The 26,104-nt window shown below is 36.4% G+C and overlaps 2 protein-coding genes across 3 annotated transcripts; both read left to right on the forward strand.

The window, feature by feature from the left end:
- Window positions 1–8,544: 8,544 nt before the first annotated feature.
- On the forward strand, window positions 8,545–15,145 carry LOC118587724 (olfactory receptor 8D2-like). Of its 2 annotated transcripts, XM_036193764.1 has the most exons (2): window positions 8,545–9,459; window positions 15,101–15,145. In XM_036193764.1, the coding sequence occupies exons 1-2, from the start codon at window positions 8,557–8,559 to the stop codon at window positions 15,143–15,145; spliced, it is 948 nt and encodes a 315-aa protein (XP_036049657.1). In that variant the 5' UTR covers window positions 8,545–8,556. The 2 variants fall into 2 exon arrangements, with proteins under 2 accessions (XP_036049657.1, XP_036049658.1); XM_036193765.1 differs by lacking the exon at window positions 15,101–15,145 and having other exon boundaries at window positions 8,545–9,483.
- A 6,124-nt stretch (window positions 15,146–21,269) lies between these two features.
- LOC118587775 (olfactory receptor 8D1-like) lies at window positions 21,270–22,199 on the forward strand. The gene has a single exon (XM_036193848.1). It carries the CDS (start codon window positions 21,273–21,275, stop codon window positions 22,197–22,199), a length of 927 nt encoding a protein of 308 aa, XP_036049741.1. The 5' UTR covers window positions 21,270–21,272.
- The last annotated feature ends 3,905 nt before the right edge of the window (window positions 22,200–26,104 follow it).

A 26,104-nucleotide genomic window follows, 5' to 3' on the forward strand; every position in this document is an offset into this window, starting at 1 on the left:
TCAATAGTGATAATGTTTACTTCTTTATCATTAACTCTGTTGATGTACACTTACATCTAGCACTAAGCAAAGGTGATAGTATCACCAGATCAGTAACTGTTAACCATATAATTGAAAGATTTAGAAAGTCTTTTTTAAAAAGGTTAGTATCGTTACTACCAAATGTGCATTAAAAGTTGCTATTTTGTGTTAAATGTATCTTATGGGCCACAGTTCCATTTTCTCTGGAAAAAAATAATTTATTATGCCTTCAATGTCTGCTTGCACACTTAAAAATGCTTAAAATCAATGTGATTATAAAAAGATAATAAGAAATAAAAATACCAAAATACTACAAAAAAGTGGCATATTGTTGTAAGTACAACTAAATGGAACTCTTGGAAAGAGGTAAGAAATATGTAATTATTGAAATTAAAAGGCAGATAGGAAAATTTTACATGGATCTTAGGAACATATAGTACCAAGAAGAGTATCTAAAATAACAAAAGATAGTGGTGTGTGTGTGTGTGTGTGTGTGTGTGTGTGTGTGTGTGTGTGTGAAAGAGAGAGAGAAAGAGCAAGAGAAGCGAGAGTGAGTGAGTGAGAGAGAGAGAGAGAGAGAGAGAGAGAGAGAGAGAGAGAGAGAGAGAGATCTGAAAACTCTAGATAGAGAGAACTGGCAAGTCTTTTGTGGGTTCATAATGGCCAAGAGTCATTCCAAACATTGAAAGGAGACACAGATTCTTACACATGTTAAAAATAAACCTCAATTATATGAGGCTATATAAATATCATAGAAAAGTATAATATTTTGAAAGAAAATAAAAACATATTCATACATGTATATAGTATTTCTGAACATTTTCCAACCTGCTACCATCTTTTATGTCCCTCTCACTCCTAAGAGAGAGATCATCTCTCCTCTTCCCAATTAGTCTCCCTTATACTTTCATTTTTTTCTTTTATTTGTTCTCTTAATATAATGAACTTAGTTAGGCTGCTCACAGGAGTACCAGCCTAGAACCCTACACACATGGAGGCTGAAATTCATTAATAATCATGAAATACAGACATTCTAATACATAAACTAGGGTATTTACTTCACTAACAAGACCTTCTCTGTGAAACAATGAACAGATAAGCACACTTTAGAAGTAGGAGCTAGGAATAAATGAAAGAACATAAAACATCAAGATATGGGATGAAGTTGGTGAACATGTACGTAAATTCAAAATGGCATTTTCCCAAGGAAACAACAGACACATCAAGTGTATTTCATAACAAAGTGATGTTCATTATCAGAGAGCAAGAACACACAAGAGGAGGTAGATTAGTGTCATAGTAGTTTCTAACCCTTTAATTATTTGAGAGGAAGTTATGCACACATTACTTTAAACATTGCTAATTCAAGAATACTCACAAAATTCAGGGGAGACTTCTGAAATGTGAGAATTTCAAATGTGAAAAGAAAAAAGGAAATACAAACAAATCATATTTAATTTAATAAAAAGAATGTAAGTGAAAAGAGCCTGCTAAACAGAAAGCACAATAAAGAAAACACAATATTACTAGAAGCTAAGATACATGAATAACAGTGACAAAAATGAATGAAACAACTCCATTATTTACAAGGCTAATATTTTACCATAATACAACAATGTACTAATGTAAATGATGAGGAAACACATTATAGGGCAAATAAATATTACCATAAAAGTGGAAAATTCAAAAATATTTAGAACTGACTCTGACACATGCCACAAGAATGTATAACACAGCTACAGTAACGATTAGAGGCATTTGGTGGTTTGAAAGAAAATGGCCCCCAAAGGGAGTGGCACTGTTAGGAGGTGTGGCCTTGTTAGAGGAAGTGTGTCACTATGGAGGCGGGCTTTCAGGTCTCTTTTTTCTCAAGTGTGATAGTCAGTTGATTTCCTGATGTCAGCAAGATGTAGAAATCTCAGCTCCAGCCCACTTCCGCCCACACGCTGCCAAGTTCCTTGCCATGATGATACTTGACTGAATCTATAAAACTGTAATTGAATCCCTACAATTAAATGATTTCTTCATAATTGTTGCCTTGTGTAGTGGATAGCCATCCCAGCATTGGCCTGGAAGTTCCAACCCCCATTGAGGCTTTGGTAATGGTCACGCCCACAAGGCAGGGCGGAGGAGGAAGCAGAACACCGAGGATCGGGAGGAGGGCTCTCTCTTGGTTCCAGGACCCTGGACGCTGGAGGTAGACTGAGCAGAGTTCTCCAGAGAACACCGCCAGACTGTGCTATACCTTTGCCAGAACCTGTAACCTACCCCTTCATTTGTAAGTTACCCCACAAAATAAAACTCCCTTTTAACTACGTGGAGTGGCCTTAATAATTTCACCAATAGCCTTGTTCATGGTTTATTTTCCCAGCAATAAGAAACCCTAACTAAGGGTTGGGGATTTAGCTCAGTGGTTGAGTGCTTGCTAGCAAACACAAGGCCCTGGGTTCGGTCCTCAGCTCCAGCAAAAAAAAAAAAAGAAAGAAAGAAAAAAGAAAAAAGAAACCATAAGTAAGACAAAACTAATTTCCTTGAGCTAATTTTTTTTGAAGAAAAAATTCTGACTTTAATATGTTAAAGTTAGATAGTAAACAACAGTATACACTAAATTTTACTGAAATAATAATATAATATAATATTAATATTATTTAATAATAATGCTTTAATAACACTATAATATTAAGGGTCCTATATAATTTAAATGATAAATATTTAAGAGAAGCTGGACCAGGTGGCACATACCTGTACTCTCAGTTCCTGGAGAGGTTGAGTTAGAGGACAGCCTAACTACAAAGTGAGTTAGAGGTCAACTTCAGCAACCTAGTTGCAGTCTGTATCAAAATAAAAAACAAAAAGAAAACTCAAGATGTGTAAAGCTCAATGGACAGCAATTGTCTAAAATATCCCACCTACATTCAGTCCAGTGTGGTCAAGCAAATATATAATATATGTATGCATGTATATATGAATAACAAAATAAAATAAAACATAGGAACTACAAAATAAAAATTGATCATTTTAATGACTAATAAAATGAAAAACATGACATATTAATAAAGTAATTATTGAGAAAATTCACATTAATATTAAACTGTAAAAGGGAAACTTAGCAGATATGCATCATGTATCTTTAGGATATCATGAAATTGGAAAATACAGATGAGAAGGCAAAGTTTTAATGAACCATTACTTGTCAAACTATGATTTTAAATGGACTGAATAAACTTATAATCTACAAAGAAATAGATGGCTAAGAACCCCTAGATCTGTCTCATATGCTAGGCAAAGTTCGATATTGAACTTCTAATAAACTGTAAAATAATATTACTTCATGCTTTAAAAAAAGGTTGGCTATCTTGATACTTTAAAATAAGTTTACCAATATTGTCATCCCTGATATCATATATAAATATACAAATAACATTAAGTGAACCAAGCATATTTCATTTGTAAATTTAGTAGTACATACATTGTGTGTGTGTGTGTGTGTGTGTGTGTGTGTCTATGTATTCAACAACTGAAGAAGAGGCAGCCATGAATTAAAAAATTAAAGAAAGAAGAAGAGGGAAATGCATGATGGATTTTGGAGTGAGAAAAAGAAAGTGGAAATGGTATAAAAAATGTTTTAAATCAAAAAATAAAAATACAAAACTGTTTAGAGGACAGTTGCACGCTGGAAGTCACCGTGATTATGAAGGCATGTGCAAGACTTGTGCAAATGCAAGCCAGACCACATCCTAACATGGAAAGGGGAGCTAAATACAAACTCCTACCCCTAGCCTTGGAACTATTGGCAATTGTTAGCTGCTCGGGAGGGAGAGACAGTTTCTGTAAGAATGTAGCACCTGATAAATCAACCATACCAATGGAAGGCAGTTCATAAAATTACGTGTGCACCACCAATTAATCTTGAGGTTGTAACAAATAAATAGATAGATAGATAGATAGATAGATAGATAGATAGATAGACAGATAGACAGAGAAATGGATGAAACTGACACAAAGTTATATCAATAGGAAATGAGGGGTTCATCTCAAAAGATTTTTAGGGGTCTGATTATGAACAAACCAGTCTCAAAGAACTAATTAATGTTTTAAATTGAAGCTAAGTATGGAGCTGCATGCTTTCTTTGGAGGATGGGCAAGGAATATCATGAGTTTCAGGTGAGCTTGGCAAACAATAACATCCTGGCTCAGAATATATTTTGTTTCAACCAAGTAAGAAAATATGAGAAAGGGATACTAGGAGAAAGATCTCACATGTTTTGAGTAGTCAGTGCTTTTACACAATGTTAAGGATCATATGGATCTAGGTCATAAAACAGAAAGTGAGGATTTGAACAAGTAGTTTAAACTAATAAAATTCCTGTGGAAATAAATTCATATCTCACAGGAAAGGACGTTCTAATTACATTTAGTTTTTTAGCAATAGTAGTTGAGGCACAGATGCTGTGATAGAAACATATATACTAGTGGATAGGAAAATCTATTATTCCTGGGAGAGTAAATCCCTTTAAGACTGACATCTACTAGAGTAAAAACCAGATAACAACAAAATAAATAATTAGACAGATAAATAATTAAATAAAATTGGTAAATTGTAGAGTAATATAGGAAGACAGCATGGAATATATTACTGAGTTGTGTTGATAGTGTTCAGTCCCTGAGGTAGTGAAATGTTACTGAGATCATTAAAACCCTTGTTTGCTTTCTTTATTAATTGTGGATTGCACAGGGGCCAAATCTTCTGAGAGTTTGTGCACCTTTGGGAATGAATTCCATGTGTATTTCTAAATCCAAGATCAACATTTCTAAATAATGTAAGATCTCTGTGTTTGAAGCAAACATCTTAAGGTAAGTAGATTCAAATTTCTCAGAAGGGTGAATAAATTTTGAATTATATCTAAGTGGTACTGTTCAAATTGTTTTAACAATAATTTGTTCATCCATACTGTTGATTCATCTTACTAACCATAACACTTAACATAACATACTTTGAAAATTAAATTAAAACCTACATAGTCTGATTTAATTCTCTAAAAGGAATACCACACAATATATTTACTACTGCGATAATTAATATGTAGTTAATGATTAAAATGAAGTAACCCAAAATTAGAAACCATGAAGAATATTTCCACAGTGATGTTAAAATACTTAACATTACACTATATCGTTTGTGATATAGCATTTGTTTTTTAAATTATATTCACTTACTGTTTATGTGACTACAAACACAACCATCACATAAAAAACCAACAGCTCTAAAATCATAGCATAGAAAACTGAAATGATGGATTTAAAATATTGTCATTTGCTCATTGTCTGCCTGATTGTACACTGCTCTAATCATACATTTAAAAGTGAAGGCTTTATACAAAATATTTCCATATTTTATGTTAAACAGATAAGCAAAACAGCAACTTTTATTTCCACTTTAGACACATATTTCATCTCTCTCACTTTCTGTCTTTATCTAGCTCTCTATCTGTCTGCCTCTTTCTATCTAACTATCTATCATCTATCTATTTATTTATCTATCTCTCTCTCTTTCTCTCTCTCACTCTCTCTCTCCACACACACACACACACACACACACACACACACACACATATTTAAATGCTGATTATTTCATAGATAGCTTAATAGACCTTGTGAGCATCTGTCTTCTTATATATTGAATATTACTATTCTGGGATACTTATGCATATCAAGAATTGCAGCAGACCAGTGATCTATCTAATACCATTGCATATTATTGAATTACAAAGACAGTAGAATTGGGGGTGCCAGAACAAGGAGAGGAAAAGATAAGAGCCAAAAAATCAATATCTCATTCTCTGCCTACAGAGAGCACATGTCTTATGCAATTGGAAGTTGCTCATTTTCACTTCCATTGTATATAATATTTTATTATCAGTCAAAGATTGCATATAATATCTTATCTTTGCTCCTCTGTGACTTCCACTATGGTTTACTTAGGTAGGAAGTTTAAATATTGTGCCAGGTTTTCTTACCTCTTTGAGATGTCAATGTTAAAACACATTTTTGGGGGGGCATTTTTCAAGGCAGGGTTTCTCTGTGTAGCTTTGCACCTTTCCTGGAACTCACTTTGTAGACCAGGCTGGCCTCGAACTCACAGAGATCTGCCTGCCTCTTCCTCCCGAGTGCTGGGATTAAAGGCATGTGCAACCAACGCCCGGCAAAACACACTTTTATAAATTATATTTACAAGAACTATTTGGAAATATCTCTGTGGACTCTATCACTACCAAATTATCTGAGATCTAGATAAATTTGCACTAGGAGGACTTATGATTTTTCAAATGATTTGGTAGCCCCCTTTCATTGGGTTTAAACTCCTCTTCTTAAAATACTCAGCTGGGACTAAGGGCTTTCACATGTCTCCCTAAATCTTTCTATGTTTGCTCTTTTATTTTGACCTCTTGCATTTGCAACAAAACTATTTCCTAAGAAAGCAGGATGGTAAAAGTAAATGAGCATGAGTGGATAAGAGAATGGATCTTAGTACATGGATGTTATGATCTCTATATTGGTTTTGTATAGCTATTTCCTGATACTGTTTTCTCACCCTGAGGTTTTAACTCACAAAATAAGCATCTCCAGATAAGTGAGATGGTCCTGCTCATCTTCTATTGGGCTCTGCCCAAACATACAGCAATGGGGTTTGTTTGCTCCATCAGATGAGCAATTGAAACCTCAAAATCATCTGTAGTTTATCTGGAAATCCAGCCAGTAATGTTTGCACCTAATCAAAACTGTGTTGCCTATTAAATGCCACAAACTGCTGTCAGCCTCTTTCTGCTGTGCTGCATAGTGTAATGGCCTTTCTGTCGGTATAAATTAAAAATCTCTCATCTCATTCATATGGTTAACTGATCAAGTTCAGAGCATCCATCTGAAGATACTTCACTCTGAACAGGACTGAATACCTTAGTAACTCTGAAATTATTCTAAAAGTATGGTCCATTTTGTTTTGTTTTCTGGGACAGGCCTTTGCTATGCAGCTCAGGCTAGAGAATCACTTTTTTTTTTTCCATGAATCAGATTTGTTACTCTATTCTTGAAGATAATATCGTATTGTATCAAGTGCAATGATATCTCATCAAATCTTGCTCTAAAATACACAGAATACACTGAATAATTTTAATAATTTGTAGAAGGATTTCAAAAACATACTGAAACAATTTTCTTTACTCTTTTTTCCATAAGAATGCTTTTCCTACAAAATAAAGGTAGTTTATTTATTATAAACATGAAAGTTTTCTCAATTTATTTGTCTCTTTTTCAAAAAATAATATGTAATTCAAGGCCACATAAATTTCCTGAAGTATTTCCTCCTTTCATAAATTTAGAAACATTTTATCTTATTACAGTTATTTGATGTGCTTTGATGTTTTGTCTGTGTGTATGTGAATACATCATTTCCATGCCTGGTGCCTGCAGAGGCCAAAAGATGAAACTCTGGGACTCCACTTGTAAATGGTTGTAAGCATGCAGTTGGGGACTGAGAAATGAACTCAGTCCTCTGGAAGAGTAGTCTGCACTTTTAACTGCTGTGCCATCTCTACAGTCTGCAAGGACTGTTTCAGCAAAAAATTACTCAATAAAAATTATCAACATAAACTTTTAGAAAGCATGTAATTCAACTGTATTTGAACTTTAGGAGATACTAAACAAAAATCAAGAAAACATGCAGTTCTAATCTAATCTATTAGAAAGAAAGGTCAGTGAGAAGTTTGCTTCAAATGGTGTGAGGAATAAAAGTCCATGAAGGAAACATTGATTTATTGGTGTTTTAGATATGACACCTGGAAGTCAGCTCTACTTTGCTCTTTCAAGGACAGTGCTGGCCTCAGCTATACTTGAACGGTCAAACAATAGTAGCATATTTCTCTTTCTTACATCCATACTAAGGAGAATGTCTTAATCTAGTCTAGCTTTCTCTTCTGAGAAGGGATGTGAAAGATTGCAAGTCTAGGGTGAATAGAGCAATTTCTATAAGCTTTTATTTTAAACCCAGACTCTCTTTAACTGTGTCTGTGCTTCCAGCTTTAGAGATTCACTTTTTATTGTGTGGGTGCTCTCATGTGTAGTGACTGTGATGTTGACTCATATAAAGCATTGAGAAATTGAAAGGGATTATGTTTAGATTATATAAGCTATAATGGAAACTAAAATTTCACAAAGTTGATGGTTCCTTTGGCATGTACTCAGATGAAAAGAATAGGTAGTCTTATATTAATTATACAAACACAATAATTGGTCTGACTTTGTGCTTATTGTTATCTGAAGTACTTACATAGTTAAGGGAAAGGAAAACTCTGTCATTATATTTTAATTTCACAAAGTAAAAGAAGTAATTTTTAAAACTGTTTATGAAGTACACAAAGGTATTGGGGAAATGAGGTTATCAGAGATGCAATCCATCAATAAGAATCAGCAATCAATAGTGACCATCAACCTTTTCTCTCCATTCTCCTTATAGATAATATTTTATAAGTACTGGCTACAATGAACGATTCTTCAGTGAATGACTTCATCCTTGAAGGGTTAACAAAACGCCCAGAGCTTCAGGTCCCACTGTTCCTACTCTTTCTTGTAATATATATTATCACAGTGGTGGGAAACTTGGGCATGATCATTCTAATCACCATCAGTTCTCAACTTCACTCTCCAATGTATTATTTTCTTAGTCATTTATCCTTCATTGACCTCTGCTACTCCTCTGTCATTACACCAAAGATGTTGGTGAACTTTGTATCTGAGAAGAACGTCATATCCTTTTTGGAGTGCATGACTCAGCTTTATTTCTTCCTCATTTTTGTCATTGCAGAAGGCTACCTCCTGACAGCCATGGCCTATGACCGCTATGTTGCCATCTGCAGCCCACTGCTTTACAACACTGTCATGTCCCAAAGGGTCTGTTCCATAATGATGGCTGTGGTGTACTCACTGGGTTTCTTTGGGGCTACTGTCCATACCACACGCATGACAATGTTGTCCTTTTGTGGGTCTCATCTTGTCAGCCATTATTTTTGTGACATTCTGCCCTTGTTGTCTCTGTCTTGTTCCAGTACCCATATCAATGAGATACTGCTATTTATTATTGGTGGAATTAATACCCTAGCTCCTACACTGGCTGTCATCATCTCTTATGCTTTCATCCTAAATAGTATTCTTCGCATCAGCTCCACTGAAGGACGTTCCAAAGCCTTTGGTACCTGTAGCTCCCATATTATGGCTGTGGGAATCTTCTTTGGGTCTATAACATTCATGTATTTCAAGCCACCTTCCAGTAATAATATGGAAGAGGAGAAAGTGTCCTCTGTGTTCTATACCACAGTGATCCCAATGCTGAATCCCCTAATATACAGTCTGAGAAACAAGGATGTAAAGAATGCATTGAAAAAGGTGGTTGGGGGAAGGCAGTCATCCTAAAATTGGGAGATGAAAAAATAATGAAAATGAGAAGTTCTCATCATTTCTATGTATTTTTTCTTTCCTCCAGAGAAAAGTCCTTATTGTTTGAGAAATGATTATTTTATGTTTGAGAATATCTGAGGCATGTTTGTGCATTATCAAGTAATATAATTTACTGATGGATAGTGAATCCTTGTAAATGTTGAAATGGAATAGAAATTGATGGAAGAGGAAAGGTTGGAACACATTATAATATTTTGATTATAATACTACTCTCACTGGCTGTAAAGTAAAATATCTTTGCTATGTGTGAAGAAATGTCTTCCTGAGTGTTGTGTACATGAAATCACTCATATACATGCTTGTCCCTTTATTGCCACCAGATAGAGGCTGCAGTGATGCAAACACACAGCAAGACATCCCAGCTCAGAGCTATTTGTATCTGTATCTCTCTCTCTCTCTCTCTCTCTCTCTCTCTCTCTCTCTCTCTCTCTCTCTCTCTCCCTCTCTCTCTCTCTCCCTCTCACCCTCTCCCTCTCTCCCTCTCTTTCGTTTTTTCCAGACAGGGTTTCTCTGTGCAGCTTTGCTTCTTTCCTAGAACTCACTTGGTAGACCAGGCTGACCTTGAACTCACAGAGATCTGCCTGGCTCTGTCTCCTGAGTGCTGTAATTAAAGGCGTGAGCCACAACTGCCCGGCCTTTTATATCTCTTCTCTTGTTAAGTAGGAAGAGTGAAGTGCAGTCCAAACACCAGTTTGGACCTATTAAATTTATTTTTAAATATGTCTCTAGATTTGTTGCTTAAGAAGTTCCTGTAAATTTAAGCCACCGCATATAAGGAAATCTTTGCAACAACTGTAAAATTTCATTACAGAGTTTAAGGCCATTTTGTCAATACTTCCTTATGAAGAGTGATTTTCATCACATTGCATATCATAATATAAGCTGTGTGTAGAGAAAATGTGTTGCAGTAATGGGAGAAATATGACTGAATATACTACATGATGGCATAGAAATGGGAAATGTATAAAAAAAGCCTTAATGTCTATTAAGAACTGCTTATTGAGAACTGCTTTTAGCAAAAGGCCATGGGAGTATATAGCAGGTGACAAGTAGTGTTCAGAAGGTCAGCCTATCAGAACCAAGGGTTCTGGTGGAGGCAACCATGATATAAGGTGTTTTGGAATTACTACTTTTTTAATGAATTGGCTATTTTTTGTAAACTGCTTATGCAATAACAGCTATGAATCTTCCTATTACCATGCATTTTCATAATATATGAATATGTGTATATATATGTGTATATATATATATATATATATATATATATATACACATATATATATGTACTCTTATGATTACATCTCAATCTTATGGGTACATGTATCTGTGTGTGGTCTGGAAGATGGTTTTTCATTTAACTGTATAATTTTGATATATAGAAAATACACTAGGATAGGTTTCATAGCCAGATTCATTTTCCCATGAGACCACAGACACTTAAAGCCTGCATTGTTCCTTTTGCTCAGACGAACACAGAAAATAATAATCTCTCTTCAGTCTAACACAAACTGCAGTTCATTTAGTTCAATTTTACCTCAGAGCAAGTTCAAACTAGACTAAAGGCCTTTGTATATCAATCATTAGTTTAAAATTCCACAGTTATGCACAGGGTCAGAGTTGCAGGTGTCTACCAAGGCTACTAGCACAAAACACCCCAAGAAAAGCCTGCCAATGCTTCACTTGCCAAGTCTGCTGAGAAAATGTTTCTCAGAGTTTGTATAACTCGGCACTGAGCCTCCTCCCTCTGGTCCTGAGACATGGATCCTTTCATCACCATTGCAATGGCTCTGCTTCTTACTGTTGCTTCTAGGAGTACGCTATGGCCTTGGGGGTTTTCAAGCTTTTCTCAGGATTGCAAGGAGTCTCTGGTTAGAAATGTGAGAAGTCAGGCAAGAGAAAGGCTGAGGCTGAGAATTATCTTGCACAGAACCATAGAGTGAACAGACTAAAAGAGCACATCATGTATAGATTCAATTGATATCCCTCACATTAGAATCCCAGCCATTTGTATCATCTCTTTTGGACTCTGGGATGAATCTCCAGGGGCAGGTACATGGGAGGAGTTTGTTTGCTATCTTCAATATGAAAGCATATTCTACACCTACACCTTTTGTATTGAGAAAAACTGAAAATGTTTTCTGCAGATTATCTGTCATCTGTTGTTTCTCATTCTTCCTATGTTCCTTGAGTCCTCTTGTTGCAGTTTTCCACCCTCATCATATTGTGTTTCAAATGAAAAAGGACATGGTTACTGTGGTTAAATTTAATCAGGTTTCTTAAAAACAAAAGATCCTTAAGGCTGAAGATTTCTCCAAGGTCCCTAAGAAAAAACTTTATCTATAAATGTCTATTCACACTGAATAAAACACTGTATTAAGAAAGCATTAGACAAGCCAGAGAGGATGGAGAACTCTTAGGTAAGGAGGCCTCACAAATGAACTCATGGAGAATGAGGCAGCATGCACAAGGCCTGTTAGAGTCTGAAACAGATGGTATCCTAGAGCTAAAAGGAGAAATGGACACATGCCCCATCCCTAACCTAGAAGCTGTCTCCAGTTGATAACCATTTAAAAATGAAACTTTGGTTTTGGTAAGGGAGTCTCACTGGGAAACAAACTACTCTTAAAGACTGGCCTCTTTCCCAGCAGTAGATGTCAACAGAAAATGAACTCAATTATATCTTTGGGCATCTTGTCTTGTAAAGTGTCAGGGATTTTAAACTTAGTTTTTAATTTATATCATGCACATATACAGGTCCTTTGCATATATACTATGGCTTCCAGTTTAGTGTTTTTCTGAGATTCCTGAGTATGTAAATGAGTGGGTCTCTGCATCTCTTCTCTGTTTCCTGATCACTTTCTTGGGCTCTTTTCCTTCTATTTAATTTGTCTTATTTGACTTTCTAAATCTTATTTTCTGTTATTGTCATCCCTTAGAAGCCTGTCTGTTTTCTAATGATAGACAGCAAGGGGATGAATTCAGATGGGAGGGGAGATGAGAAGGAAGTGTTAGGAATAGAGGGAAGGGAAACGCTACAGAATCTATTATATGGAAAAAATATTTTTTCAGTAAGTGAAATTAACAAAAAGAACAAAAGCAATCAGGCCCGTGTGTGATCCCAGCACTTGGATGCTGAGGAAAGATAATTTTAAAGCTGAGTCCTCAGGCTACACAACAAGATTCTTCCTCAACAACAACCACAACAAGCTACAAATGAGAGAATGAGGTAACAAGAATTTTCTGTAGAATAGCAGAATATTGTTGAAGGAAAAATCTTCGAAATCTCAGGGTATCTGCTCTTGAAACTGTGGGAGAACCTGTGTGTTTCTGCCTCAATTATACTGTAATGATCCCTTGAGTGCCTAAGACCTTGTTTACTTCCTTCTTATGAACGAAGCTCCTCTCTCAAGGTTGGTCAAATAAACTGTCAACAGTTTTCTTTTGTTTTGCTTATGTTATTCAAAGCCAACAAAAAGAAATTCCTTCATGTATAAAAAATAAAATAAAATCTTAGTCAAGAACCAGCAATTGACATCTGACTTAATTTTGCATCTCCCTAGATAACTTGTGCATTATTCCTACATAATATGATCTTCTTTCCAACCATGATTACTCCTGGGACAGATGCCAACTTGAGTCACAGACGTCGTTCTTTTTTTTTTTGAAAACTGGCCTTCTCTGTTTTTGTTTTTATTAAGAAAATTTTTTCATTCATTTTACACACTAAAGATTCCCCTCTTCCTTCTTCCCCATCCCCCAATCCCTCCCACAAGAAGGCAAGGCCTCCCATGTGGAGGCACATTCAGTAGATGCAAATCCAAGCCCTTCCCCCTGCCTCAAGTCTGCAGGAAGTGTCCCATCATAGGTAGTCAGCTCCACAAAGCCTGCTCATGCACCAAGAATGGATTCTGATCCTATGGCCAGGGGGCCTCCCAAGCAGATCAAGCTACACAACTGTCTCCCCATGCAAAGGGCCTAGTCCAGTCCCATGTAGGTTCCGCAGCCATTGATCTCACTTTCCTGAGTTCCCTCTAGTTTGGTTTGTTCATCCCTGCATGTTTCCCCATCATGGTCCTGATGCACTTGTTCATAGAATCCCTCTTCTCTCTTTGACTGGGCTACTGGAGCTCTGTCTAGTGACTGGCTATGGTTCTCTGCATCGGCTTGCATCAGTCATTGGAGAAATGTTCTGTGATGACAGTTAGGGTATTCACTGGTCTGATTGCTGGGGCAAGACAGTTCAGTTCAGGCATCTTCTCCACTATTGCTAGTAGCCCAAGCTGGAGTCATGTAGTGATATTGTGTTCCCCAATATATTGTGCACCTTAATAAACTTATCTGGGGTCAGAGAACAGAACAGCCACTAGATAGACATAGAGGCCAGAAAATGGTGGCACACACACACCTTTAACTCTAGCATTCTGGAAGCAGAGATCCATCTGGATCTCTGTGAGTTCAAAGCCACACTGGAAATAGCCAGGCATGGTGACATATACCTTTAATACTAGGAAGTGTTGGTGAGAAGCAGAAAGGTATATAAGGTGTAAAAACCAGGAACTAGAGTCTGGTTAAGCTTTTAGGTTTTTTGAGCAGCAATTCAGCTGAGATCCATTTGGATAAGAACTCAAAGACTTCTAGTCTGAGGAAACAGGATCAGCTGAGGAACTGGCAAGGTGAGGTGGCTGTGGCTTGTTCTGTTTCTCTGATCTTCCAGCATTCACCCCAATACCTGGCTTCAGGTTTGTTTTTATTAAGACCTTCTAACAATTCGTGCTACCGGGTCACCCTTGGGGATTCCTGGAAACTTCACTTAGCACTGAGTTTTTCTCTATCTTCATGATGTCTCTCTCTATCATGGTATCTTTCATTGCATTCCCCCTCCCTCTCTGTTCCAGTTCAACCACCCCATTCCCTCATGCTCTCATCCCCTATCCCCTACCCTCCATTTCCTACCCCTCATACCCAGTTTATTCATGGAGATCTCATCTATTTTCCCTTCCCAGCATGGTCCGTGAGTCTCTCTTTGGGTCTTCCCTGTTAGTTAGCTTCTCTGAAGTTGTGGGTTGTTGCCTGATTATCCTTTGCTTTATATCTAGTATCCACTTATGAGTGGGTACAGACAGTGTTTGTCCTTCTGAGTCAGGGTCACCTTACTCAGAACACATCAAAAACATTATCCACCATGATCAAGTAGTCTTTATCCCACAGATGCAAGGATGGTTCAACATACGAAAATCTGCCAATGTAAGCCACCATATAAACAAACTGGAAGAAAAAAAAAACACATAATCATCTTATTAGATGCTGAAATGGCCTTCAACAAAACCCAACACCCTTCCACCCTAAAAGTCTTGGAGAGATCAGGAATACAGGGAACATACCTAAACACAATAAAGGCAATTTGCAGCAAACCAGCAGCCAAAATCAAATTAAATGGAGAGACACTCAAAGCTATTTCACCAAAATCAGGAACAAGACAAGGCTGTCCACTCTCCTCATGTTTATTCAATATAGAACTTGAAGTTCTTAGCTAGAGCAATAAGACAACATAAGGAGATCAAGGGCATACAAGTTGGAAAGGAAGAAGTCAAGCTTTCACTATTTGCAGATGACATGATAGTATGCATAAGTGACCCCAAAACTTTGATCAAGGAACTCATACAGCTTACAAACACCTTCAGTAATGTATCAGGATACAAGATTAACTAAAAAAATCAGTAGCCCTCCTATATACAAATGACAAACAGGCTAAGAAAGAAATCAGAGAAATATCGCCCTTTACAATAGCCAGAAGTCATTCTTACAGGCTGTTTTTAATGCTGGAAACATTAGGGGATTTGTGTACATGTGAGTATTTTCTACTCCAAATAAGTACAAAATCTCAGAAGCATCACATAAAGGCTCCACATCATACCACACTCATGCTAATGGGTTCTGGGAAGCTAGAGAGTATCTGCATCAGGAGACTGATAGTATTGTGCCCTGGGCACAAGACCCTCAAAGAAACCCACCAAAGACAAGAACTCACTGAAATGAAAAAGCAAGGTTTATTGGTGCAGTTCAAGCAGCACAGCAGGGACCTCATGGAGCACAATACTGTAGTAGAGGCTAGAGAAGGGGCCCACCCCTCGGCAAGCTCAGTTTTAAAGGCAAAAATCACAAGGTGACATCAGTTACGGGAGCTAGTATAAGTACAATTCTGATTGGCTCAAGTTTTAGAGGCTTTCCAAAATTTTTGTGTTATCTTACTTTATAATTTTGACTGGTTGTTTGTCAAACTTTATAGACTATCTCCAGCATTGGGGCATTCTGTGGTTAATCAGTTGCTACCAGAAAGTCCTTCAAACATCCTGACTTTGTACTTTTGAGTTCCTGGAACCTATGTTAGCAGCTCTAAGAATTTTGAAACTCAGGCCTATTTCAATCTAGGGTGAGGGACTTGCTTGAAATGTGGGTGTTTTGGTTCATCAATAGTTTGCTCTATTAGATGAATATGAATAATTCACTTGAACCAAAAAATATAATTTCAGCCCTTGACACTAATGTGTGTATGAAAGCAGGAGGCATTTGTTACATAATTATCTGTTACATGAAAAAACGAAGCAAATTCTAATAACTACATTCTGTGAAGTTCCTAGGTAAGTGCCCAATTTCATTCATGACAACAGTCTGTTAGAGGAACAGTTGGCATACAAACCATATTCCCTGACATGCAATATCTCAGCTTTACCTAGAAGTATTTGTTTCAGTGTCCTCTCCAGTAGATAACATCTCCCTGTCTCTTTTCCTGTCATCATTTATTGTTACTATTTTATAACTATGTCACACAATCTGAAGAAATGATTCTGAGTCCAAATTTAACCAGCTGTGATACAGAGAACCTCACTGGAGTTTCCATGACTCTGAAGCTTTTGATTCCTTAAGCACCTCTGTAGAATGTGTTGACTAGTGCCTCTGTATCATGCTCATTAACCTACAGATACCTCCCAGAGAAAACAAGCAAGGGTAAAGTCAACCTTAAATACATCATCCCTTGCTAAACATAAATTTCTGCCTCCTTAATGGTGAAGCCGTCATCTCAGACCATGAAGAGAGAGACCATTAATTCATCCACTCCAAACAGTCCTTCTTTGTTTCCTCCAGGTATCCAAAGCTCTAGTCAGAGTACACCTTGTGAAATAAAGGTTGTCCAACGTGACAATATTCCTCAGGCCTCCAGATTACTCCTTGGTACTTCTCATCTTACTCTGAACTTCCAAAATTATGTAATGTTTAAAATCCAAATAGTCTAAAATGTTAATATATTTTCATCATTCTCATTTAGATAAGACTTTAGGATGAAGAAGAAATACACAAATCTATAGTCCCCATTTCAAGTTGGTGTATTTTCACCTCTCCCCATTGTATGACCATGTTCAAGTTTTACTGAAATATTGAAAATATTGATTACTGTTTTATATGCTGAGTAATTACATTGCTGGCATTGATTGTTCTTAGGGATTCTTAGAAAGTTGTATTCTCATTCTTACTTCACATTAAAACTTATTCAATGACTTGTCCAAAGAGTCAGTAATGAAGTTACTCTTTAAAGTTAAGCCTCTACTGAATCTGAATCTATCCACAATCTTAGCTTCTTAATCTAATTTGCCATTTTGTTTTCCTAAAGATATGGGGAATACCGGGGTTATAAAATTCGACAGCTTTATTTCCATCTGGATTATTCAGTGATTTCAATACACACATGTTCACTCTGACTGTTGAATAACATGGAAAGGCTCATTTGAAATCCCGAGCATCTGTTTGTTTCTTTTGTTCTTTGTCTTCACAGAATCTTGAGACTGTAGTATAGAACATGTACCTCAAAGTTGTTCACAAAAGGCATTCTTTCCTTTGGGAGATGCTTTGGAATGATCTTTAACCTTTTCCAAAAATATTTAATATCACTTTTGATAAGCCTCTTTAAAGCCAGAAACATCTATTTTCCCTTTTCTGTTTTCCCCCAAACAGATTTTCGCCAAATTAGATAAAATTCTGGGACAGAGTGTTCATTGCTGCAATTATTCTTTAGATGTGTTAAGTTGTCTAGGATGAGCTCCATTCTCAGGTAGTTGACTATAAGGGACTCTTGTCCATCCTCTATAATTTCTCATTATGGGAAACTTTACAAATCTGGGGTATCCTTTGACAGCTGAAATGACTCACATTGGCAATCACTCATCCTCTCAGGTTTGTCATGATTTAGAAGACAAATGTCAGTAAAATATCAGCCATGACTTATATAATTTTGTGAAATAATTGTTCTGGAGACATATACCCAGGACTCAAATCTCAAATACACTCAAATAATTCGATTCTGGATTTTTACATAACAAATGCATAGCTCTTTTTTTTTTTTAAGAATTTAATGTCATAATATAAGTGAAGCATATGGAAACACATGTAATGTGCAAGGAGAAAAAAACATGAATTGTGTAATTGGAGACCTTAGTTTTTACTGGGTTGGACTGTGGTCCTGGTGAACTTGATTTACCAAAGATTAAAATTAAGTTGTTACTCAGAAAACACTTCATTTTCTTACATACTTTGCTAAGTAAAAGGAAGCAGACATGCGAAAGGAGGTAAACTCTTGAAGGACAGCCAATTCTCCATGTAGATCTGCTCCTATAATATAAAGGGGTTTTGTTTGAAATGAAACCAACATATGCACAAGGAAACTCCATGGTTTGATTTCAGTATTTGTTATGTGTGTCCCATCATGGGAAAATGGGGAGAAGCTGTGAGGAGTAGGGGAAAATGAAATCATAACAGGGTATATTATACGAGAAAAATATATTTTCAACAAATGAAATTTAAAAAGAAAACAAAGAAGTTGAGACTCTGTGTGATTCAAGCACTTGGATACTGAGCCATAGAATTCTAAATTTGAGTCCTTGGGCTACACGGCAAGATTCTACTTCAAAAACAACAACAACAAAACTATCAAAAAATATAAGAGAGGAGGAAAGTGTGAAAGTGTAGGGTATCTGTGTCTAATGGTGGAGTGACAATTCTCTAAATGTGATGTTGAAGGAAAATCTTCAAAAGCACAGTGTCTGGACTTGACCCTAGGGAAGAGCTTGCATGTGTCCAAGCCAACCATGTGGGAATGACTCCTAGGGTGCCATCTCTCAAGGGCTCTCAAAATGTAAACTGTATTTTTGTTGATTCTGTTCTATTTTTAGTTACTCAAAAGCAAACAAAAGAAATTTCTTTACTTATTAAAAAAATCAATAACATCTGAGTCCGAAAACAGCAACTGACAACTGCCTTAATTTTGCATCATCATAGAAAACTTGTGAATACGTAATAAGGACTTTCTTTCCAGCCATCATTACTCTTGGGACAGATGTTAACAGAAACCCCAGAAGTCATTCTTACAAGCTGTTCTTAAATGCTAGGGACTTTAGGGGATTTTTGTACATGTGAATGTTTTCTATTCCTAATAAGTACGAAGTCCCAGAAGCATCACATAAAAGCTCCACATCACAGTACATTCATGCTAATGGGTCCTGGCAAAATAGAGGCGATCTTCAGGATACTGAGAGTCTGTTCTATTAGATGAATAATCATCTGTTACATGAAAAAGAAACCAAGCAATTTCTAAAATCTTTGATTTATGTGCAGGAACTAGGTAAGTGCCCAGTTTCATTTATGGCAACAGTCTGTTAGAGGAACAGTTGGCATATAAACCATATTCACTCACATGCAATACCTCAGCTTTACCTGGAAGTATTTTTTCAGGATTCTCTCCAGTAGATAAAGTCTTCCTGTCTCTTTTCCTGTCATCATTTGTTAGTTTATTATAGATTATTATGACTATGTCTCACAATCTGAAGGAATGATTCTGAGTCCAAATTTAACCAGCTGTGGTACAGAAAACTTCATTGCTGTTTCCATGACTCTGAAGTTTTTAATTTCCTTAAGGACCTCTATGTCTCTTTTCCCCAATCCTATTTTCTCCAACTTCGATAAAATTCTGGGACAAAGTATTCATCATTGCAATAGTTCTCTTGCTGTGTTAAACTGTCTAAGATGAGCTCCATTCTCAGGTCACTCACTGCAAGGGGACATCATACCTCTCTTGGATATCATCTAGAATTCCCCGTTATAAGAAGCTTTAGAAATCTGAACCGTCTTTTGATGCCTGAAATAATTCACATTGGCAGTCTCTCGCATTTCAGTTTTGTAATGATTTAGATGACTAATTTCAGGAAAATATCAATCATTTCTAGTATAAACTGGTGAAAGGATTGTTCTAGAACCTGAGCTCAAACCCTGAATCTAATCTTAAATTATCCAAATCTTCATTTCTACATGAGAAATACATAAACCTTCAAGAGTTTTAAGGAATTCAAGGTCATAAAGTAGATAAAGTGCATGGGAACCACCTGGAATGTGTGGGAAGAAAGAAGGAGGAAAGAGGGAGGCAAAGAAGAGGGATTTAAGAGAGTTGATTGTTATCTCTAGCTGTGTTTTCTAACTGTAATCCAACAATACACTCTGTTATACAATATGGCTCAGTCCAAAAACATTTTGTGCTAAAAAACCGTGGAAGCACTAGATTTTGAATATTTCTTGAGGGAAGAAATGTAGCATATGATATTATATGTTCATATCCAAGGTCAAGAGTTTGGTGGAAATCAATTACTAGAAGGTATCAGTTTGTAGTAATAGAATTCTTCCTAGTATGTTTAACAGCAAATGTTCCTGTCTTATAATGATTGTCTATTAGTTTTAAGGGTTATAAGTGATGGCTTCTTTGCTTGTGACTAGGGTACTAAGCAGCTGACACTGTTGAGAACAGTTGAGTGGGAGGAAACTCTCCTTGATAACCTTGGGGTATATCACAGGAGGCTGTGTTTCACCAGAGTGAAACAAGGAAACAGCTGTGTTTTCAGGCTTCACCAACATTTTAGGGATCCAGGAGATTTTACTTGGGTACTCCAGTTTAGAGTAATTTTCCCTCTTGGAGTGACTCAATTATTTTTGTACATGAACATACCTACCTTTTGCACAGCTGAGCATAAAATCTATTTTCAATGCAGTGGTGCTGAGGAATCATCCGTTCCTTGTTTGTGGGTATTTTGAAGATATCTATATATAAAGAAGCCAACCAGAGACCCAGTTTTAAAATTTTCAACAATTGTGTCTACATTTTATTCTTGCTTGATTTATATATTGAACTTTTGTTTGTTGGATCACTTAGCTTTTATTTCCAGAAAGACTTTAACACTATAAACCAAGTTAATGCTATACCCTATGCAGCCAAACTGTTCCTAAAGTAACATCAATCCTCTGTCTCAGCTCCTTGAGTTGTGATGTTAAATGCATGAGCAAACACACACAGCATTTCCTCTCTTCACCTGTCAGCAAACACTTCCTTCTCTCCATACAACAAAATTTTTATTTTGATGCTAAGTCCAAAAGGCAAATGTTTCTATGTCAGTGAGGAAGAAGTTCATTTTGTGATCTAAAATCACAATTGACTTAGAACACGAAAGGAGATATATTAGAGGTCCATGAAACATAGATGAAAACAATACATTGATTATCTCTAATCTCTCTTTGAAGCTTCGGTTTCATTGGGAAGAGAAGTAAGGCATTCTATAATGTAATTTTTAGTTACATTTGAGATCAGGCAAGTTCATGGTGGTATCATAGTATACTAAAGTCTTATTTTCTATTTTCACAGAAATCTTTACAGAATGAGAATGGGGAATCATTCTACTGCAGCTGTGTTTGTGTTGGTGGGATTAACACAGCAGCCAGAGCTCCTGCTGCCCCTTTTCCTCCTGTTCCTGGGAATCTATGTGGTAACAGTCATGGGGAACCTGGGCATGATCCTGCTCATCACTGTCAGCCCACTGCTGCACACCCCCATGTATTATTTCCTCAGCAGCTTATCCTTTGTTGATCTCTGCTATTCCACTGTCATTACACCCAAAATGCTGGTGAACTTTCTTGGGAAGAAAAACTTGATCCTCTATTCTGAGTGTGTGTCTCAGTTCTTTTTGTTTGTGATCTTTGTGGTGGCTGAGGGTTACCTCCTGACTGCTATGGCATATGATCGCTATGTGGCCATCTGCAGACTATTGCTTTATAATGTGATCATGTCCTCAAGACTCTGTTCACTATTAGTTCTGGTTGCCTTCATCCTAGGCCTTTTGTGTGCCATTGCACACACAAGTGCTCTGATGAAGCTGAGCTTCTGCAAATCCCACATCATACGCCATTACTTCTGTGATGTTCTTCCCCTTCTCAACCTCTCCTGCTCTAACACACATCTCAACGAGCTTCTCATATTTGTCATTGGAGGGATCAACACTTTGGTGCCCACCATAGCTGTTGCTGTCTCCTATATCTTCATCTTCTGCAGCATCCTTCACATCAGGTCATCAGAGGGCCGGTCCAAAGCCTTTGGAACCTGCAGCTCTCACCTCATGGCTGTGGGAATCTTCTTTGGGTCTATCACCTTTATGTATCTTAAGCCTTCTTCAAGTACCTCTCTAGAGCAAGAGAAGGTGTCTTCTGTGTTCTATACCATAGTCATCCCTATGCTGAACCCATTAATATATAGTTTGAGGAACAAAGATGTAAAGAAAGCCTTGGGCAGATTCTTGGTGGGGAGATAAGTCTTATTGTTGGCAAATGGTAGACTGGAGAATAGAATGGTTCTACTGAAAATATGTTCTTTCCATTCATTTTTACTTGTCCCTTATAATGTACTCCATATCTATGTTTGTTGTTCTGGGATTGATTGCAGAGCAACTTGTATATAGACAAGCAGTACAACACAGAGATACACACAATATATATATGTTTATGCTTTACTCTGTATTGGTTTTTTTTTCGATTTTTCCAATAAAATGGACAATTATTTTGGAAGCACATATTAGTGCTTTGATAGGAAAACTTACCTGTTTTTCATATAAATGAGATAATAATTCAACATTTTCTCTAACACTAGTCTTCTTGTCCTAATGTTCAAGAGTTGCTGAAGCTTATTTAAAATTTCTTTGTCTGTAGGTCAGCAGTAAGAGTTGTTTGTCCCATGAACTGCTATACTACCCTTGATTAACAGTGTGCCTCTTGAAATGGCTCCATTTAGCCACAGCTTCTTTTTACAATGATCGTGCTATACATCCACTGCTTTCTCCCTAACTTCCACCTCTTACATTCCATCTGTCCCCATCTGCAATGTTTCTTGAGCCTTAGAAGGTATAGTAGTACAAAGCCTTGTTTAGGCCTCAGACCTTATCTAACACTTATTCTCAGCATCCCAGGCAGCCATAAATCAATATTTGCTGTTCAATGTAAATAGAAGTATCTCTCATTGTTGTTGAGAATAGTTTTTGCTTAAGGGTATAAACATAAATACTTAGAAAGAAATTTGTAATTATCTCTCTTTAGGTAATTATTATTAGTAATTTCCTCTCACAGAACTGATATACAGACCATGAATGGAATCTGAGAGTTGGAGAGTCACAATCTTCAATTTTTGTAAGCACTGTGCCAATCAGAAACCAACCCATAGTTCCAATAAGGACACAGATATTTCTGAAAATAAGGAGAAGATAGTAGTCAGTAGACACAAGTGTAAGAAGGAGATCAGTAGGGGAAAGGAGGGTAGACATGAGAGAGACGGAGATGAGAGAGGCTAGAGTTAAGAACAATCAAAATGCAAAATGCATGATACACATAGATAGAACTGTCAAAATACAAATTTGATTTTTCCAAAAGAAAACATGCAATGTGAAATGTACTGGACTGCTCACTAATATGGATTTTTCAGAAACATGGAACTGGATCCTATGTCTATCCATTAATCCTTTGAGAGGACAAGACAAATTCAGAAGAAAATCAAGAGAAACATCGGGAAAAAACAGTAGATGAAGACATTGTCAGTTTCAGTCTGCAAGTTCTCTGATCAATGTGTTTCAAAACTTCCTTTCTATTGGGAATATGCAAGATCACTTGATTTCCACTTGCCTCCTGACTGTCATGAGTCAATATCTCCTTATGCCAAGACAAGATAAAGGAACTGTATCCTCACCCCATCGTGATTTATTATTAAATATAAATTGTTCAATTAGATGTGATATAAGAAATCCCCTGGGAGTGTAACAATTAGGAAAGAAGGAAAATTTTTAATACCAGAGAATGTAATACCCTACTCCAAAATCTCTAAGGAGTCAGTGATAAAACTAAGTCAAGACTTCAGTAAGGTATTGAGAACAAAAATAACACTCAGAATTCAGTAAAAAAATAGATCTAGCTACATGACATAAACCCTGCTGTAAGGTCATGAGGTGATAGAAAATGTCTGCATACACTGAGCAAAAGGAGTGAAGATCTCATCTGAGACTGTCAAGTGCTCCCAAAGTTCAAGAAGTAGAATTGAACAAGTGAAAACTTAACACTTGAAATCTAATGAGTCAACCTTTAAAGTTGCTAGTTTTCACACTAAATTTTCAAATTTGACAAAACACTAAAAAAATCCCCATGATTTTTATGGTTCTACATTATTCTTTTTCACTTAGTGAAACCTCACCATACTCAAACTCATCCAGGGGAGGGTGAAGTATGTGAAACTGAACATATGTAAGAAGGACAAAGAAGCCCGGCGTTGGTGGTGCACACCTTTAATCCCAGGCATATCTTTGTGAGTTCCAGGCCAGCCTGGTCTACAGAGAGAGATACAGGGAAGGCACAAAGCTGCACAGAGAAATCCTGTCTCAACCCCCCCGCCCCCCCCAAAAGAGGACAAAGATTACTTTTGGCACACTTATAAATTACGAACTATTGCTACAGCCAAAATAATAAATAGTTGATTATTTTTCACTCTTCTTTTGACCTACACCTGGAGACAACAGCTGATTTTCACATTGTCACAGTGGACTGGTGATTTGCATTTCTATAATTTAATGCAAATAGAAACTTTATTTATATGTTCTTAGCTTTATTTTATTCAAAATAATCATTTAAATATTTATCTGTAAATCCATGGATAAAAGTTAGAGTTGGTCCATTTTAAAGCCCAAACTTGATAACATATTTTTATTTTATTTTTTCTTAGTTCTAATGTATTCATAATTTGTGTTTTTAAATTTGCCTTCCTCTGTGATAAAGATACAAAATGTGTTTTTATGTGCTTATTGTTAATTTATTTTATTCTATCAGTTCTGTTGCTATAGATAAGACTGATTAATGCTACAATATAAAGGGGTTCTCTCACAGGACCCCACACATCTCCACTGAAATATTCAATATTGGAAGGATTTGTTCTTATTAAGGTCAATCAAGATTTATTCTCCTACATTATGAATAAATATACTATCAATAGCTATGATGATTCCATTATGTTAAAATTATGTGTTATTATTTAGATAAGAAAATTTTCAGTAATTCTTATTTTTACTAAAGTTTTGAGGGATATAGGTGCTGGAGAAATCAGCAAATGTGGGATCTAGGTTAGAGAGTTGATATATTACAAAGCCTTCATATAAATTTTTAAGGAAAAATATAAGAAAAATTAAAATTAATATTTTAAGGGAAATGGTTATTATACCCAAGTCACGGAGGGAAATATAATGCTCAAAAACTGAGACAGAAAAAGCAAAATGAATCCCTTCTTCTATTTACTATACACATTATGTTCCTTGTACATGGTACAAAATCAAGTCATTTTATTTGGGGCTTACATGAAGCAACTAGAACAAGATGGCTGCAGACCAGGCCTTGCTATCTCTAGGATCCACAGAGTGCCAGTGCTGGTTCCCTACACTTTACTAATTAGTACTTTGTTTCCCTCTGCCACTATTGTATCCAATGCCCAAGCACTCCATAGAAGTTTATGTGTTCAATAAACAGAAAACATTGTTTCTACCATATACTTTCTTTTTATAAATGCTTTTTGGAAATACTATCTTATTTTTTTGATAATATATTATACTTATATCACTCCCCCATCCCTTTCCTCTCTCCAAACCCTCCTAAGTACCCTTTCTTGCTCTCTTTCTAAATCATACCATCTACTTTTTATTAATTGTTCTTATATAGAGCTAGTAAGACATGAATCCTGGAGAGTAACTTACAATTTCCACTTTACTACACCAACAAAATATCTAACTCCATTATAGTTTTCCTTATACACATAGTTAATAATGTTTTTTAAGATGAAAGCTATCAGTATGATTTTTAAAATAATGGACTAGAGTGATGGCTCAGAACACAGATTCTGCTTCTGGCATCTCTCAAATTCTTGTAACTCTGGCACCAAAAGTTACCTTCTGGACTACAAAAGCATCTGCAAATAAACATATACTCACAGTTACAGACACACACACACACACACACACACACACAGGCATACATACACAGTAAATAGGTGACAGATAGATAGATAGATGACAGAGATAGATATATAATAGATAAAATAAATAAATGAATAAATAAATAAAAGGATTCTACATGTCCATCATTGATGCCAATAGGAGGAAAGGAGAGTTGCAGGAAGACACAAAGATCACTCGTTTCT

Source organism: Onychomys torridus, chromosome 7 (genome assembly GCF_903995425.1).
Source record: "Onychomys torridus chromosome 7, mOncTor1.1, whole genome shotgun sequence".
NCBI lineage: Eukaryota > Metazoa > Chordata > Mammalia > Rodentia > Cricetidae > Onychomys > Onychomys torridus.

What these genes read in the sequence shown, in the direction of transcription:
- LOC118587724 (XM_036193764.1), top strand. Translation starts at nt 8,557, where the DNA reads ATGAACGATTCTTCAGTGAATGACTTCATCCTTGAAGGGTTAACAAAA. An exon ending in AGAATGCATTGAAAAAGGTG is followed by an intron (nt 9,460 to 15,100) that starts GTTGGGGGAAGG and finishes AGGGCATACAAG; the next exon opens with TTGGAAAGGAAGAAGTCAAG.
- LOC118587775 (XM_036193848.1), top strand. Translation starts at nt 21,273, where the DNA reads ATGAGAATGGGGAATCATTCTACTGCAGCTGTGTTTGTGTTGGTGGGA.